The 19,016-nt window shown below is 40.5% G+C and overlaps 1 protein-coding gene and 2 non-coding genes across 23 annotated transcripts in view; all 3 read right to left on the bottom strand.

Annotated features, from left to right (window-relative positions):
• CEP295 (centrosomal protein 295) overlaps window positions 1–19,016 on the bottom strand; it is a 69,473-nt gene that overhangs the window by 1,088 nt on the left and 49,369 nt on the right. For 16 of the 21 annotated variants that reach the window (XM_008966392.5, XM_008966395.5, XM_008966393.5 and 13 more), the window contains 7 exons: window positions 7,795–7,895; window positions 7,165–7,261; window positions 5,927–6,175; window positions 4,839–4,963; window positions 3,378–3,558; window positions 1,594–2,252; window positions 413–553 (listed from right to left, as the gene is read on the bottom strand). In XM_008966392.5, the coding sequence (XP_008964640.4) occupies window positions 413–553; window positions 1,594–2,252; window positions 3,378–3,558; window positions 4,839–4,963; window positions 5,927–6,175; window positions 7,165–7,261; window positions 7,795–7,895 (1,553 nt within the window). The remainder of the gene's footprint in view (window positions 1–412; window positions 554–1,593; window positions 2,253–3,377; window positions 3,559–4,838; window positions 4,964–5,926; window positions 6,176–7,164; window positions 7,262–7,794; window positions 7,896–19,016) is intronic. The other 5 variants (XM_008966400.5, XM_063608234.1, XM_055094764.2 and 2 more) reach the window with 1 other exon arrangement.
• On the bottom strand, window positions 7,349–7,418 carry LOC112441293 (small nucleolar RNA U2-30). The gene has a single exon (XR_003029230.1). It is a non-coding gene; the product is annotated as a small nucleolar RNA U2-30 (small nucleolar RNA).
• LOC112441294 (small nucleolar RNA U2-19) lies at window positions 7,586–7,665 on the bottom strand. Its single transcript, XR_003029231.1, has one exon. It is a non-coding gene; the product is annotated as a small nucleolar RNA U2-19 (small nucleolar RNA).

Here is a 19,016-nt window from a genome sequence, read left to right as displayed (position 1 = left end):
TTTATAGGGATTGGGTTTTGCCTTGTTGCCCAGGCTGGCCTTGAACTGGGCTCAGGCTCCACTGCCCTCACTACCTCTAGGCCTCTGTTTAGGTAGCTTTATTCTTACTGCCTCCCTACTCCCCTAGTAAAATTACCAGTTGTTCTGAAGTCATTTTACTATAACACTAGGTGTATAAGATTAGTTCTGCCAGTCTTGGAGACAGGCATAAATTGGAGTGGGGATTAAAAGAAAATGCACAGTGGTTGACAGAATAGTGAAGGTTTAAGACAAATTGAGAGCTGGTGGGGGTGTCGGGTTAGTTAAATGCATAGCATAATTCCCTCCAGTGAGTACCTTCTGATAAGTTGTAAGAGACAAATCAACTGGTTTGCTCGTAATAGAATAAAATAGAAGGAAAGCTTAAATTTACCTGAAAGAAGCTTTTTGCTTCATTCTCGCTCTTCTCTTCTAGGGTTAAATTTGCAAAATCCATTTCAGCAATACTGGTATCAGTGGTGCTTACTAAAGTAAGTTCTGGTTCTTCCATTATACCATGGCCAGTTTCTGTTTCCTGTGAACCACAATTAAAAGGAAAACCATGTCAAAATAGCCTTAAAAGACTTAAACTAATCGTTTTGTATATAATGCACATTTTTTGCAAGTGTATATAAATGTGAAAATGGAGGAAGAAAAGCAATGATTGGCAAAAACCAACAGATCAGATTTCCTTAGGCTTCCATAACTCCAGCATTCAGTTGTAGAAATACTGGAGCCTACTTCGGGGAGGGGATGAAATAGTGTGACAATGGACTGAAAGGTATCTACCACAATGATTACAAACCTAAACGCTTGTAGTGCTGGGCAAAAAATATAAATGCAGGTTGGCTGTGCTGAATTGTATCTAAAGGGAGCAGGGGTCGACTGGGCTGCTGCCAAATGTGGGCCACTGACTGCTAACAGATAATGTTTCAAAAGTATCTAAACACAACAAGAACAAAAGCAGCCACATAAAACGTGGTTTAGTTGTAATTCTTATTTTCAATCTGTTATGTTTATTTGTGGAAGGATAAACTGCACATACTGCTAGATGAAAACCAGTCACCAGTTGACTGGTGTTGAAAGCAAGCAGATTATAAGTTGCTTAATATGAGGAGCAGGTTTCCAATACTTATTCCAATAATGGATGAATTCATTGCACTGGAATGAGGCTCAACACTGAAAATGCTGAAGCACAGGCAGAACCACCATTTTTCAGGGAAGTTGGAGAAAGGATATCTGAATCGGGAGAAAAAGGATCTTTTGTAAAATACTCTCAGAAGACAGTTTTCAAACTTTTAAGTTTCTGCATTATGCTGGATATTTCCAGTGATCACAAGCTGGATAGGAATATTAACAAGCAGTTTTGCTTGTATTTTGTTTCAGGTTTTTCCTGCCAGGCATTGTGGTGTGTCCAAACTACTTCGGAAGTTGAGGCAGGAGGATCCCTTGATCCTAGGAGTTTGAGTTCAGCCTGGGTAACATAGTGGGAACTTCATCTCTAATTTTCGAAGAAAAAAGTTTTTTCCCAAAAAGGAACTTAAATGTTATTTATACAACACTGATTTCACTTACCCAGACTGGTATAGAGCTCTGTAATGAAAATGATCCAGAACTTGCAAAAAGCTCTGATTCTCCTAGTTGAGATAGTTTTTTGGTGATTTTTGGAATGTCTGTTTCAGCTGAATTCTCAAAATATTTTTCATTTTGAGTAGTTAAGGAATATGGTGCCTGAATTGAAGTTCCCATCTCCACTGTTCTTACACATAATCGAGAGTCAGTTTCCTCTACCTGTGGATTTATGTCTAAAACCCTACAGGTTTCATTTTTATTATCTTCAATGAGTCCTTGACTTTGTAACATTGTAACAACCCCTCTTTTTGATAGTTCTTCAAAGCCCATACTTTCCTTTCTGCTTTCTAGTTGGTGTTTTGTTGAGCACTCACTAGAGTTAGAACCACATGGAGTGCTATGCTGTACATTTAACTGATCAAATACATTAGCTTCATCAGATGAACTGTAGACTGAAAAGTTTCCTACAGAAAGCTGGAAATGAACAATTTTTTTCTTGTTTTGTAATATTTCAGTATGTTCTTCAGAGGGATAGTTCTGATTTTTCATGCCTTGGGAAGAATCTCTTGCTTCAATGCTAAAAATACTTGGTAGATCAGCATGCTGGCTCTCCTCCTGTGAAGAATATTCTGGCTGAAGCTGTTCAAAACATTGTTCAGATCCTGCATTAAGAAATTCAAAAATCAGTTAATCATCGTTACATGTTGTAAAAGTTGGATACTGACAGTCTCTAATAGTTTATCATCCAATTGCAAGTAACCTACAATTTTAGGCATAAAAGTTGATGTGTATAAACATGAATACAAAGATAAGGATGGTCACAGTGATTTCTCAAACTACAGCTCACACCAAGTATTTTTTCTTTTTCTATTAATATTTAATAAGGACATATGGCTATAAACTGAGGATGTTTTCCTCTATAAGAACTGAATATGACTTTAATAACAGAAAAGAGAATAAAGCATCCACGTGTATCTCAATTATCCATGTGTGTATATATAATTTGTACATCCTTGTGTATCTCAGTTATGTATGTTTGTGTGTATATATAATCATTTGTACCAAAGGCTCAAGAAGAATACTTGTTTTCTATGTTGCCCAGGCTGGTCTTGAACTCCTGGGCTCCAGGGATCCTCCTGCCTCAGCCTCCCAAAGTGCTAGGATTACAGGCGTGAGCCACTATACTTGGCCTAAGAAGAATACTTAAACTGGCTGGGCATGGTGGCTCACGCCTGTAATCCCAGCACTTTGGGAGGCCAAGATGAGTGGATCATCTGAGGTCGGGAGTTCTAGACCAGCCTGACCAACATAGTGAAACCCTGTCTATACTAAAAATAGAAAATTAGCTGGGTGTGGTGGCACATGCCTGTAATCCCAGCTACTTGGGAGGCTGAGTGAGGCAGGAGAATCACTTGAACCCAGCAGGCGGAGGTTGCAGTGAGCCAAGATCGCACCACTGCACTCCAGCCTGGGCAACAAGAGTGAAACTCAGTCTTCAAAAACAAAACAAAAACAAAAACAAAAAAAGAATACTTAAACTGTTAACTATCACATAATGATTGAGGTAGGGAAATTGAGGAACAAGAGGCAACACTTTTATTTCATAATGTTCAGTATTGTTTAAAAAAATGCATGTATTACTTCTGTAATTTAAATATTTTTTAACACCCAGGATAGGGGTGAGAGCAGGGGTGAAGACAAACCAAGAGGTGCTAGGCTTAATTTCTAAGGAAATGGATGTAAAAAATCATGGAAAAATTAACTTTTTCTAACTTAGTCATACATACCCCCAATAATATTTTCTGTAGCAAAACTGTGAGCTCCAACATGAGCCAAGTTAGTGTCAGGTTGTTGATTCAGACTTGTGTTAAGAGAAGAATGCATGCTGGTCCTCCTCAGTGCTGTGAAATAAACTGTACTTTTGGATAATCCAGTAGCACAGTGGCTTTCAGATGAAGAATCTGATCTCTGGCAGGAAACAAAAGGGAAAGGCTGAAATACTGATTAGGTATTAACAATTGAAACAATAATCATTGTGTTCCTTTGGTATTACTCTTCCTTAATTATCACTTCACTATGACAGCAATGATTTGCTTTTTCAAATCCAGTTCTTTTCAATCAATATGAAAGAGACTTTAAAATGTCAGGCCATCAGGAAGTGGAAGCAAAAAGACTCAGGTTTAAATCTCAGCTCCTTTGACTGTGTAAGAAGATAGTTTAAATTTTGCAAAATTGTATTTACTTTACTGTTTAAATATGTTCCACAACTAAAAGTTGTTATTAAGCCTTTTATGGCATCATACTCCCTAGGTGGAGACAGGTGGATGGGACAAACAAAATTCTAATGTAGCTGTTTTCTTTTCCTTTTTTATTTTTTTTTTGAGATGGGGTCTCACTATGTTGTCCAGGCTGGAGTGCAGTGGCATGATCTCGGCTCACTGCAACCTCTGCCTCCCAGGTTCAAGCGGTTCTCAGCCTCCCGAGTAGCTGGGACTACAGGCATGCCATCACACCCAACTAATTTTTGTGTTTTTTAGTAGAGATGGGATTTCACCATGTTGGCCAGGCTGATCTCAAACTCCTGGCCTCAAGCAATCCAACCGCCTCAGACTCCCAAAGTGCTGGGATTACAGGCGTGAGCCACTGCACCCGGCCCAGTGCAGCTGTTTTCAAAGTTGGTTCCACATTAGAATCACTTGGGGAGCTTAAAAAATAATAATAATAATTAGTACTATCTGAGCACTCCCAGAAACTCTGCTTTAATTGGTCTAGGGTGTAGTCTGGGCAATAGGATTTATTTTTATTTTTTATTTAAGTTTTCCATGTGATTCTTTTTGTTTGTTTGTTTCTTTTTTTAAAGACAGGGTCTGGCTCTGTCACCCAGACTGGAGTGTAGTGGCACGATCTCAGCTCACTGCAGCCTCCACCTCCTGGGCTCAAGTGGTCCTCCCACCTCAGCCTCCCGAGTAGCTGGGACTACAGGTGTGCACCACAACACCTGGCTAATTTTTGTATTTTCAGTAGAGACAGGGTTTTGCCATGTTGGCCAGGCTGGTCTCAAACTCTTGGCCTCAAGTAATCTGCCCGCCTTGGGCTCTCAAAGTGCTGGGATTACAGGTGTGAGCCACTGTGCCCAGACTTCCATGTGATTCTAGGTAAGGGTTTAGAAGAACTTTTGTTCCAGTAGAAGAAATGGCTTAAAACTATTTTTAGATATTCACTGCAATGGGACATCTACTTTAATATACCTGGTAAAAGTCTCTGTTGTCTGGAGAAATCCCAGAGGATGATGATGATGATAAGTCAAAATCTGGATGTGGTTCTAAGGGTTTAAACAGCTGATGATGCAAATTAGGAAAAATGTGTTCCAATTCTGGAAAGTCAAGGTCAACTGTTAGAATTTTTGAGGGAAAAAATCATAAATTTATTTTTAAGGTAAACACTAGAAAAGGAGTATTAAGAACATATTCATAAACGCTTATTTTCAGGTAACTCCAGTGTAACAAAAACTTCAGTTTTTCCCCCATGATCAGCAGATGCTTTAAAGTTACGTCCTATCATGATTATTTCAAAGGTCCAAAATATGGATCCTCTCAGTGACCAAAACTTTTTAAGTTTTATTTTTAGAGAAATTTAATTTTTTTTAATTTAAAAAAATTTTTTTAAAAATAGAGATGGGGTCTCAGTGTTGCCCAGGCTGGTCTTGAAATCCTGGGCTCAAGCAATCCTCCTGCCTCGGCCTCCCAAAGTGCTACGATTACAGGTATGAACAAACTTTTGACAAATACGAATTTCCATTTCCACAGCCTTATGAGGCTAATGAGGATCAACAGGACATATGTAACCACCGCTTCAGTATAAGCTTAAAAAAGGAAAAAGGCTCACTGTATTCAGTGTTACTATGGGCCAGACATTGTGCTTTATGTGCACTATCTCATTTAATCTATAATATTCCTCTTTTATAAAAGATGAAAAAGTAACTTGCCCATGGTTTTACAGCTAGGAAATGGTCAGGCTATGACTCAAATCCAGAACTGTATGATTTCTGAGCTCCTGCTCTTATTTATCAGTAATACTGCCTCAGCCGTAATAGCTAACTCTGCAATGGTAAAGGAAGATTTGCTAATTAATGTCCTGTAAATGTGCCTCAGTGAGTCTAATTGGTTCCAGATTCCCTTTCTCACTAAATGCCCTCAATATATTCTGTGGTAAAACGGTGTTGTAGCAGGCCATAAGAACATGAAGCTCAAACAATCACTGCATAAAATTTAAAATGATGAAAGGTGAAAATTTAAAACTTAATTTACATAAAAGTATTGCTTTAAAATAATTTTACCTTGCAAATCTGTTTTTTCAGGTATCAAATTTGCTTCATTAATGTACTTGTCTATCATTTGCTGAAAGTGTGTGTGACCACATGTAGTTTCATCCACTGCAGGCAACAGAGATTTATGAACGTCTGAAGAGTTCTGCTGCTGATAAATATCTTGTGTTGAAGGAACTATGGAACTTATAATATTTGTTTCCTCTTCTTTACTGGTGGTAGATTCTTGCTTGCTATCATCCATGTGCTCTGAAAATGACTCTGAAAATTGAGTTTAATGAAAATATGTAAATAGGCCAGGCGTGATGGCTCACGCCTGTAATACCAGCACTTTGGGAGGCCGAGGTGGGTGGATCATGAGGTCAAGAGATGGAGACCATCTCGCCAACATGGTGAAACCCCATCTCTACTAAAAATACAAAAATCAGCTGGGCGTGGTGGCGCACACCTGTAGTCCCAGCTACTCGGGAGAGCCGAGATTGCACCATTGCACTCCAGCCTGGCAACAGAGCAAGACTCCATCTCAAAAGAAAAAAAAATGTAATTGACAGTGACACTATATTCCTTTTAATGGAATATTCCTTACAGACATACTGTACTGGGTACTTCCTTACAGACATATTTTAGTGGAGAGGCATGGTAATACGTATTGTTAAGAGATCAGTGCAACCATGAAATTTGCTCGGATAGGTTTCCACTGAATGGAAAAATATATCAGCAACTGCTTCTCAAAAGTATTGTTGGGGATCTACAGAGCATCCCTGTTACTTCCAGTAATATTTAGAATACCATATGCGCCAATGTTTTGCTGGGTGTGAATATTTTACTTTTTTTTTTTTGAGACAGGGTTTCACTATGTTGCTCAGGCTGGAGTGCAGTGGCGTGATTGTGGCTCATTGCAGCCTTGACCCCCCAGGCTCAAGCGATCCCCTCACCTCAGCCTCCTGAGTAGCTGGGACTACAGGCACTTACCACCACACCTGGCTAACTTTTGTATTTTTTTGTAGAGATGGGGTTCTACCATGTTGCCCAGGATGGTCTCAAACTTTTGGGCTCAAGCGATCCTCCCACCTCAAGGTGCTGGGATTACAGGCGTGAGGCACCACGCCTGGCCATACTTTACTTTTGAGATTTACAGAAACAGTTCCCCATGGTGTATCATGAAAACCCAATGCTTCCTTCCATCACTGTATTGCAACTCAACTGGTGCCGGTCTTTCAACTTATTTATAAACATTTTGACCTTATTACCTGGATCTGTAAGGCTCAAATCTGTGTTTTCATAACTTAAAAGGCTCCCAGTGGAAACAGTTGCTGAAGATAATGGTTCATGAGACAGTGTTTTAGCCTAGAAATTAAGGGGAATATCATACCACAATGTAGCAAGTAGTATGTAAGAAAACCCCAAATCACCAACCCCAGCAGTTGTCACTTCTGAGCTCAGGTCAAGTGTAGAAACCATCATAGTTACAAAGATCAGTAGTAAAACCTTTTCATCATTGCCCAGAAATGATTAGGCTTTCATAGACATACATACGCACCCCCCCACCCTCAATCTCATTCATTCCTACAGCTGTTATCTTTATAAACACATGTGCGTACACACACACACACACACACACACACACCAGACATATGCCCTTATTGTTTTACATTGTTTTATAGTTTTGCTTCTCAGAACTGTAGAGATCATGCATCAGGTAGACTGGAAAGACTTCTGATGCTCAGATTTGGCTAGTTTCATCATTGATCCACTTCACTAAAAGCAGATCTCAGAAAGCACTGACTTTAATGTTATAACATAGCTTCTGTAAACTAAACAAAAGAGAATACGAAGCCAAACAGCTCTAAAAATCGAGTGAACATTAAGACATTACTAACCTTATCATCTGGCTTCACAGTTGGACCCAAATATGTATGTTCTTCCTCCACAGCATAACTTAACACTGCATGATTTTCAACAACAGATTCCTTCAGCTTAACTGAAAAATGGATTTTGCAGTTCAAGATGGGAGAAAAATATAGTTGGGATAAGACAAATCAAATTCTTAGCACCACAGGACACCATTCCCTGCTTTCCTACAATCTACTTTCTCATTTTGCTTCTTAAAGTTGTCTTGTCTTAGATCAAAGAAAAAATTCACCGTATTTGTTAAAAACATTCACTAGTCAGCACAATATACTTTTTCCTGGAAAACTGTAGCTATTGTTATTTTATGAATAAAATGCTTTAAGAAATTTGAATATTAGGTCTAAAACCTAGAAAAGAACCAGTGTGATGAGAAATGCTTTTGCCACTGTTTTAAGTGGAAAAGCAAGAATATTAAATCATAAACACAGTGTGGTCCTAAAGATGGGAAAACATGCATATAAAAGAGACAATAAAGAAAACACCAGGGCCAGGTGCGGTGGCTTACACCTGTAATCATAGCACTTTGGGAGGCTGAGGCAGGTGGATCGCTTGAGTGCAGGAGTTCGAGACCAGCCTAGGCAACACAGTGAAACCTCGTCTCTACAAAAATTACAAACGTTAGCCTGGCGCAGTGGCAGGCACCTGTAGTCGCAGCTACTCAGGAGACTGAGGTGGGAGGGTGGCTTGCTTGAGCCTGGGAGGCGGAGGTTGTAATGAACCGAGAATGTGCCACCACACTCCAGCCTCTGCAACAGAGCCAGACCCCGTCTCAAAAAACCACACCAAAATGTAGCCAGTGGTTGTTTATTAATGGTAGCACAAGGAGTAATTTTTACTTGTACTGTACCTTTTAGTGCCTTCTATTATTTTATTTCATTTTTTTAGAGACAGTCTTTTTTTTTTTTTTTTTTTTTGAGGCAGAATCTCGCTCTGTCACCCAGGCCGGAATGCAGTGGCGCAATCTCGACTCACTGCAACCTCCGCCTCCCAGGTTCAGGCAATTCTCCCTGCCTCAGCCTCCTGAGTAGCTGGGATTACAGGCACACACCACCATGCCTGGCTAATTTTTCTATTTTTAGTAGAGACGGAGTTTCACCATTTGGCCAGGCTGGTCTCGAACTCGTGACCTCAGGTGATCTGCCCACCTCGGCCTCCCAAAGTGCTGGGATTACAGGTGTGAGCCACCACGCCTGGCGAGACAGAGTCTTGTTATGTTTCCCAGACTGGTCTTGAACTGCTAGCCTGAAGTGATCCTCCTGCCTTAGCCTCCTGAGTAGCTGGGATTATAGGCATGAGCCACTATGCCCAGCTTTTTTTTTTTTACAGCTTTCTAAATTCACAATGAGCATATATTACTTTTATGATGAATTATCATTCCTAATTATATTTGATATATTAAAACATTAAAATTATACTTTGTGTCTCATATTAACAACTCATGTATTCTGAGCTTATTTTCCTTCTTATTCCAAGTGACCAACTGACACTTGTGAGAAAGCTCACCAAGACATATTGTAGTCTATGGCTCTGAAAAATACAATTAAAACTGCTTCACTGAATATAAACAAAATTCTGCTTCATAATCTCAATGATATTAGAAGGTATGCACATTAAAGGTATATTTCTTAAATGTTTATGTAACAATTATTAATTATTCATTTTATTTTTTTTAAGACTAGTCAAGTGCAGTAGTGAGAACAGGGAAAAGAATAGAACAAAGAGTCCAATCTGTAACTGACTGTAAATAATCAATTGAGATAACTCATTACATTCGGACCAGGAGAATTATTTTTCAAATGTAGACCTAGTAAACAAGCAGGTAGGCATGGTGGCTCACCCCTCTAGTCCCAGCAACTCAGGAAGTTGAGGTGGGAGGATTGCTTAAGGCTAGTAGTTTCAGACCAGTCTGTGCAACCTAGCAAGACCTCATCTCTACAAAAATATAAAAAATTAGCTGGGCATAGTGGCATGCTCCTGTAGTCCTAGCTACCTCGGAGGCTGAGGCAGTCGGATGGTTTGAGCCCAGGATTTTGGATTGTGAATGAGCTATAATGGCACCACTGCACTCCAGCCTGGGCAACAGTGTGAACAACTGTGCCTTGAAACAAAACAAAAAAAACCAGGAAAAAAAAAAAAAACCCGGAAAAAAAAAAAACCCCGGAAAAAAAAAACAACCCCCCCACACACATACACATCTATCTGTATGTAAGTACAGATATTTATTCATAAAATAATATATATTATGGTTAATGAAGTGGAAACAAAGCTAATCGCAAATCTTTGTCTTTATTTTTTTTGAGACGGAGTCTCACTCTGTCACCCAGGCTGGAGTGCAGAGGCACGATCTTGGCTCACTGCAAACTCCACCTCCTGGGTTCAAGAGATTCTTCTGCCTCTGCCTCCTGAGTAGCTGGGACTACAGGTGCGCACCACCAAGCCTGGCTAATTTTTGTATTTTAGTAGAGACGGGGTTTCACCATATTGGCCAGGCTGGTCTCGAATTCCTGACCTTATGATCCGCCCACCTGGGCCTCCCTAAGTGCTGGGATTACAGGCGTGAGCCACCGTGCCTGGCTGACATTTGTCTTTAAATACAATATATTTTTTGGATGACAGGGTCTTGCTCTGTCACCCAGGTTGGCTGGTGAAATTTTATAGTGAGTTTTAATTTTTTCTTCTATTCTTAAGCAGCTCATTTTAAAAGCTAATTGGGAAATGAGAAGTTAATCTGGGATGTTCAATTCACTAATAATAATTACAATTATTTACTGTTATCTGTAATATACCTAGAAGACTCCCTCAGTGGAGGTATGAATAAATAAAGCAGCATTTGCGTGGTAGTAAGAAGTGAAAAATAAAAGTGAGAGAAAGGAGCAAGATCAGAGTCACTGAAGATGTTCAAAGATTCAGTGGATAGGTCCCTGAAAGCTGGAAGAGAAATAACTGTCATCATTTGGGATGTGGTTCACTGATAACAGTTCCTAAAAAGGGGAAGTGACATAATGAAAGTAACACCTTACTGCTATCTTTTCATGCCCTGCAGGAAGGCACCATTTCCTGTTTTCCTACAAGGGCAGACAGTACAAAGTTTGCAGTTAGTGGCTCCATCTTAAAAATCTGTTAAATCAAGGTGTGGGGCAGAAACAATGGAATATGTTTTTGTATGTCTTGTAGTAACAAGACAGACCTTTCTAAAATAGAAACAATCTGGGCCAGGCGTGGTGGCTCACGCCTATAATCCCAACACTTTGGGAGGCCAAGGTGAGAGGACTGCTCAAGCCTAGGGGTTCAAGACTAGTCTGGACAACACAGTGAGACCCTGTCTCTACAAAAATTAAAAAATTAACCGGGTGGGGTGGTGCATGCCTGTAGTCCTAGCTACTCGGGAGGCTGAGGTGGGAGGATCAATTGAGCCTAGGAGGTCAAGGCAGCAATGAGCTGTGGTTGCGCCACTGCACTCTAGCCTAGGTGATAGAGCAAGACCCTGTCTCAAAACAGAATAAAAGAAAATTGAAACAATCTGAATCTGGGAATGATTCTGAGAAAGAGAAAAGCCGTCCCTGGTATCCAGGAGCTGACCTGGCACTATCAGGTAATGCCCTGGTGTTCTGTTAAACATCAACAATTCCATGGAATGCCAATCTCAGAAATGGCCACTCTGTGACCATGATAAAGAAAAAAAAAAATGAGACCCCTTGTAACCACATCTGAACACAGACAAAACCATGAATATTGTCTAAACCACAAGAATGGCCAAGCATTCCCTTATCCTGGCTAATAGGAGTGATTGCTGCTGTTTTACCAGTTACAACTTTAGCTTCACTTCCATTCTTACCACCTCCTAGATAAGAACTTTTCAGGTACTGAAACAGAATTACTCCTGCTTCCTGACAACATCCAATACTAATTACCAAAAAGCTCTGTTTCCTTGAATCCTTCTCCCAATCCCCTAAAACAAGCCCAAATCCTATAAGTCCTTCCTAAATAGCCATTTACTGAGATGCCTCGTGGTTGCCCATGGTATGCATTCCCCCTCACCGCAACAGGTCAGACGCTCAGCTTTGTTCAACTATAGGTGCATTCCTCGTAGTCTTTAGCTAGAGGTTATCAACAAATAGAATAAAAAGAAAATGCAAATATCCATTGTGTAAATAAAAAAGAGTGATGCAGCGGGTAGGGGTGGAGCAAGAGAGACGGAATAGAAGCTTCCACCAACTGTCCTCACCACAGGAACTTCAAAGTTGGCAACTGGGGCGGGAAATTAAAGAAAAATAAAATTAAAGAGAAATAAGCTTTCCTGTATTAGGCTGACTTGTCCCAGAGGCAGCAACAGGCACAGCCCAGACCCAGGAAAAGTCTTAATAATATTATGTAATGTGCTCTGTAGACTCTCCCAGCACTCCTTCAACATAGGGAGAAGAAAAACAAATTTTCCTTTGTTTTATGGTATAAGTTTATAGATTTTATAGATTCCTGTTCTCTGTAACTAGTAACTTCAAGAATTCTGTTTTGTCTAAGAAGTACAACAAAGGTCATGAGAAGCCTAAGCAGGCCTGAACTACAGCTGCCTAGGCACCATAGTGAAGGTTACGAGATAAACCAGTGCAAGGCTCTTTAGAGCAAAATCTAGATAATGGGCATCTGGGTTGCATAGCGATGGTCATGTGCAATCCTGAGTTATGAACTTGTTACAATTTGATTAACTGTCTTTGTCCTGCCTCTGTATCCCTGCTTTCACACCACTGTAAGCTTGCTTCAAGCTAGCCCACCCCCTTTTGTGAAGTGTGTATAAAAGCCAAGTACTGTCTTTGTTCTGCGCCCAGTCTTTAGACGTTGAGTCTGCTGGGTCTGAGTGCACTCAATAATAAAGATACCCTCCTGTATACACCCCAAGGTCTCTCCCTGGTCCTCCTGATTACACAACAGCAACCATATAAAAAAGTACCTTCATACGAACCAAAAATCCGGTGAGCAATCACAGTACCTGGTTTTAACTTCATATCACTGACAGAGGCACTGAAGAGGATAGCAAAGACAGTCTTGAAATGCCAACACCACCCTTCCCTCATCTCCAGGCAGTGGCCACATGGTGCGGAGAGAGAATCTGTATGCTTGGGGGAAGGAGAGCTCAGCCATTCTGGGACTTTGCATTGGAACTCAGTGTGGCCAGCACCAAGTAGAACTCCGCCAATGCCCTTGGAGGGAGCATTTAGACCAGCCCTAGACAGAGGGGAAGTATCCACTCTAGCAGTTGGAAGTTGAGTTTTGGCAAGTCTTGTCACTACGGGCTAAATTTAGTGCTCTGGAGTCCTAAACAAACTTGAAAGGCTGTTTAGGCCACAAAGACTGTAACTGCAGCACTAGGCAAGTCCTAGTGCTGTGCTGGGCTCAGAGCTTGTAGACTTGGAGGGGTCACATGACCTAGTGAAAACCAGCTAGGGTGGCGAAGGGAGTGCTTGTGCTACCCCTCCCCTAATCCCAGGCAGCACAGCTCACAGCTCCAAAAGAGACCCCTTCCTTCTGCTTGCGGAGAGAAGGGGAAGAATAAAGAGGACTTTGTTTTGCAAATTGAATACCCACTCAGTCACAGAAGAATAAGGCACTGGGAGGACTTATGAGGTCCCCATACTGGGACCTAGCTGTTGGATGACATTTATGGACACATCCTGGGCTAGAAGAGAACCTGCTGCCTTCAAGGGAAGGACCCAGTCCTGGCAGGATTCATCACCTGCTGATTAAAGAGCCCTTGGGTCCTAGCAGTGGTAGCCAGGTAGTATATGCCATGGGCCTTATGTGAGACTCTGAGACATGATGGCTTCATGTGTGACCCAGCATATTCATAGCTGTGATGGCTATGAGAAGAGACCCCTTCTGCTTGAGAAAAGCAGAGGGAAGAATAAAGGGGACTTTACCTTGCAGCTTAGGTACCAGCTTAGCCACAGTGGGGAATAGCACCAAGTGGGATCTTGGAGTCCCCGATTCCAGGCCTTGGCTCTTGGATGGCATCTCTGAACCTACCCTGGGTCAGAGAGGAGGAAGCCCACTGCCCTGAAGGAAGTCCCATGCCTGGCAGCATTCACAACAAGCTAACTGAAGGGCCACTGGGCCTTAAGTGATCATCAGTGGTACCATGATAGTACTCTCCATAGGCCTGTGGTGGTGGTGGACAAGGGGAGAGAGTCCTTTGCCTAGGGAAGGGGAGGGAACAGTGGAAAGGACTTTGTTTGTGATTTTGGTGCCTGCTTAGCCACAGTAGAGTACCCAGTAGAGTTCTAAAGATCCCGATTCCAGGCACTGACTCCTGGACATCTCTGGATTTGCCCGGGGCCACTTGCCACCCTGAAGGCAAGGACATAAGACCAGCTGGCTTCACCACCTGCTGACTGTAGAGCCCTAGGGCCTTGAATGAACAAAGATGGTAGGCAGGTAGTGGTTACAGTGGGCCTTGGGCAAGACCCAGTACTGTGCTGGCTCAGGTATGACACAGCACAGTCTCAGAGATGATGGCCACAGGGGTGCTTGTGTCACCCCTCCCCCCAGCTCCAGGCAGCTCAGCACAGAGAGAGAGAGAGAGAGAGGCTGACTGACTCTATTTGTTTGGGAGACAGGAAGGTAAAGATAAGAGTCTCTGCTGGATAGTCCAGAGAATTCTTCTGGATCTTATCCAAGACCACCAAGGCAGTACCTCTATGAGTCTGCAAGAACTACAGTGTTACTGAGCTTGGGGTATCCCCTAATGAAGACATGGCTGCAGTGACCAAAAACTTAGATCACAACACTGAAGTCCCTTTGAATACTCAGAAAGCTGTCCCAAGAAGGATGGGTACAAGCAAGCCCAGTGCAAAGACTGTAAGAAATACCTAACTCTTGGCAGGGCATGGTGGCTCACGCCTGTAATCCCAGCATTTTGGGAGGCCGAGGCGGGTGGAACACGTGGTCAAGAGATTGAGACCATCCTGGCCAACATGGTGAAACCCCGTCTTTACTAAAAATACAAAAATTAGCTGGGCGTGGTGGCACGCGCCTGTAGTCCCAGCTACTTGGGTGGCTGTGGCAGAAGATTCGCCTGAACCTGGGAGGCAGAAGTTGCAGTGAGCTGAGATCATGCCACTGCACTCCAGCCTGGCGACAGAACAAGACTCTGTCTCAAAAAAAGAAAAGAAAGAAACACCTAACTCTTTAATGCCCTGGTACCAATGAACATCCACAAACATCAAGACCATACAGGAAAACATGACTTCACCAAACTAAATAAGGGACCAAGGGCCAATCCCTGAGACACAGATATGTGACATTTCAGACAGAGAATTCAAAAGTAGCTGTTTTGAGGAAACAAAGAAACTCAAGATAACACAGAGAAGGAATTCAGAATCCTATCAGATAAATAAAATGAAGACAGTGAAATAGTTAAAAAGAATCAAGCAGAAATTCTGGAGCTGAAAAATGCAATCGACATACTGAAGACTGGATCAGTCTCTTAATAGTAGAACTGATCAAGCACAAGAATGAATTAGTGAACCTGAAGACAGGTTATTTGAAAATGCACAGAGGAGACAAAAGATAAGAGAATTAAAAAGAATGAAGCATGCCCACAAGATCTAGAAAGTAGCTTTAAAAGGGTAAATCTATGAGCTACTGGCCTTAAAGAGAAGGTAGAGAGACAGGGATAGAGTTTGTTCAAAGGGATAATAACAGAGAACTTCCCAAACCTAGCGAAAAATATCAATATTCAAGTACAAGAGGAACAGAGAACACCAAGCAGATTTAACCCAAAGAAGACTATCTCAAGGCATTTAATAATCAAATTCCCAAAGGCGAAGGATAAAGAAAGAATCCGAAAAGCAGCAAGAAAAAAATAAACAAATAATATACAATGGAGCTCCAATACGTCTAGCAGCAGACTTTTCAGGAAACCTTACAGGCCAGGAGAGAGTGGCATGACACATTAAAAGTGCGGATCTGGCAAAAATATCCTTCAAAAGTAAAGAAGAAACAAAGACTTTCCTAGACAAAAGCTGAGGGATTTAATCAAAACCAGACCTGTCCTACAAGGGATAATCAAGGGAGTTCTTCAATTGGAAAGAAAACAACATTAGTAAGCAATAAAAAATGATCTGAAGGTACAAAAATCACTGGTAATAGTAAGTACACAGAAATACACAGAATATTATAAAACTGCAATTGTTTTGTGTAAACTACTCATACTTAAACAGAAAGACAAAAAGATGAACAGATCAAAAATAATACATATGACTTTTCAAGATATAGACAGTACAATAAGACATAAATAGAAACAATAAAAAGTTAAACAGCAGGGACACAAAGTTGAAGTACAGGGCTTTTATTAGTTTTCTCTTTGCTTGTTTATGCAATCATTCCTAAGTTGTCATCAGTTTTAAATAATGGGTTATAAGATATTATCTGCAAGCTTCAGGGTAACCTCAAATTTAAAAACATACAACAGATACAAAAAAAAAATAAAAAGCAAGAAATCAAAACATACCACCAGAGAAAATCACCTTCACTAAAACAACAACAACAACAACAACAACAACAACGAAACAGAAGAAAGAAAAGTAGGAAGACCAAAAAATAACCAGAAAACAAATAACAAAATGACAAGAGTAAATCATTACTTATCAATAATAACGTTCAATGTAAATGGACTAAACTCTCCAAGCAAAAGACATAGTGTGGCTGAATGGATAAAAAAACAAGATCCAATGATCTGTTACCTACAAGAAATACACTTCACCTATAAAGAAACACAGACTGAAAACAAAAACATTGAAAAAGATGCAAATGGAAAACAAAAAACAGCAAGAGTAGCTATACTTATATCAGAAATAATAGACTTTGGCGAGGTGTGGTGGCTTATGCCTGTAATCCTAGCAGTTTGGGAGGTCTAAGTGGGTGGATTACCTGAGGTCAGGAGTTCGAGACCAGCCTGGCCAACATGGCTAAACCCCGTCTCTACTAAAAATACAAAAATTAGCCAGGTGTGGTGGCGCATGCCTGTAATCCAAGCTACTTGGGAGGCTGAAGCAGGAGAATCACTTGAACCCACGAGGTGGAGGCTGCAGTGAGCCAAGATCCTACCACTGTACTCCATACTCCAGCCTGGGTGACAGAGTGAGACTCTGTCTTAAAAAAATTAATAAATAAATAAAATTTCAAGACAAAAACCATAGAAAAAAAAAAGCAGGTCATTATATAATGATAAGGGGTTAATTCAGCAAGAGGATGTAACAATTATAAACATATATGCACCCAACACTGGAGCATCCAGATATATAAGGCAAATATTATTACAGCTAAAGAGATAGCTAGACCCCAGTAAAATAATAGCTGGAGACCTCAACATCCCACTTTCAGCATTGGATAGATCTTCCAGACAGAAAATCAACAAAGAAACATTGGGCTTAATCTTCACCATAGACCAAATGAACCTAACAGATATTTACAGAACATTTCATCCAATGGCTACAGAATACATATTCTTCTCCTCAGCACATGGATCATTGTCAGAGACAGACCACATGTTAGGCCACAAAACAAGGCTTAAAACATTAAAAAAAAAAAAAAAAACTTAAATAGCCCAGGAGTGGTGGCTCAAGCCTGTAATCCCAGCACTTTGGGAGGCTGAGGTGGGCGGATCACTTGTTCCTGGGCGGTCAGGAGTTTGAGACCAGCCTGGCCAATATGGTGAAACTCCATCTATACTAAAAATACAAAAATTAGCTAAGCATGGTGGCACATGCCTGCAGTCCCAGCTATTTGGGAGGCTGAGGCAGAAGAATTGCTTGAGCCCAGGAGATGGAGGCTGCAGTGGGCCAAGATCGTGCCACTGCACTCCAGCCTGGATGACAGAGCTAGACTCTGTCTCAAAACAAAAACAAAAACAAAAACAAAAACAAAACTGAAATAATAACACTTATCTTCTCTGACCACAGTGGAATAAAACTAGAAATCAGTAACAAGATAAATTTTGGAAACTATACAAACATATGGAAGTTAAACAGTATGCTCCTGAATGACCAGTGGGTCAATGAAGAGACTAATAAAGAAACTGAAAATTTCTTGAAACAAATAATGGAGACACAACATACCCAAACTTATGAAATACAGCAAAAGCAGTACTAAGAGGGAAATTTATAGCTATTTAAGTATCTACATAAAAAAAGAAGAAAAACTTCAAATCAACAACCTAAAAATGCATCTTAAAAAACTAGAAAAGCAAGAGCAAATCAAACCTAAGGTTGGTGGAAGAAAAGAAATAATAAAGATCAGAGGAGAAATAAATGAAAAGGAAACAAATAAAATAATGCAAAAGATCAAGAAAACAAAAATTGGTTTTATGAAAAGATTTTAAAAATTGACAAATCTTTAGCCAGACTAATTACAAAAAAAGAAGGTCCAAATAAAATCAGAAATGAAAAAGGAGACATTACAACAGATACTGCAGAAATTTAAAGGATCGTTAGAGACTACTATTAGCAACTATAGGCCAAAATTGGAAAACTAGAAGAAATGAATAAATTCCTAGACACATACAACCTACCAAGGTTGAACCATGAAGAAATCCAAAACCTGAGTAGACCAATAACAAGTAATGAGATCAAAGCTGAAACAAAAAGTCTCCCAGCAAAGAAAAGCTCAGGACACTATCGCTTCACTGCTGAATTTTACCGAACACTTAAAGGCAAACTAAGACCAACCCCACTCAAACTATTCTGAAAAACAGAAGAGGAAGAAATACTTCCAAACTCATTCCACAAGGCCAGTATTGCCCTAATCCCAAAACCTGACAAAGACGCAATAAAATAAAATTTACAAGTCAATATCTCTGATGAATACTGATGCTAAAATACTAGCAAATCGAATTCAACAACACATTAAAAAGATCATTCATTATGACCAAGTGGAATTTATCCCAAGGATGCAAGGATGGTTCAATGTATGCAAAATAAACAATGTGATACATCCTATCAACAGAATGAAGGACAAAAACCACATGATCATTTCAATTGATGCTGGAAAAGCATTTGATAAAATTCAACATTCCTTCATGATAAAAACCTTAAAAAACTGGGTACAGAAGGAACATAACACAATAAAAGCCATATATGACAGATCCACAGCGAGTATCATACCAAATGCGGGAAAACCTGAAAGCCTTTCCTCTAAGATC

Source organism: Pan paniscus, chromosome 9, assembly GCF_029289425.2.
Source record: "Pan paniscus chromosome 9, NHGRI_mPanPan1-v2.0_pri, whole genome shotgun sequence".
Classification (NCBI taxonomy): domain Eukaryota; kingdom Metazoa; phylum Chordata; class Mammalia; order Primates; family Hominidae; genus Pan; species Pan paniscus.
Note: the sequence above shows the minus strand (reverse complement) of the source record. Positions and strands in the feature narration are given on the sequence as shown.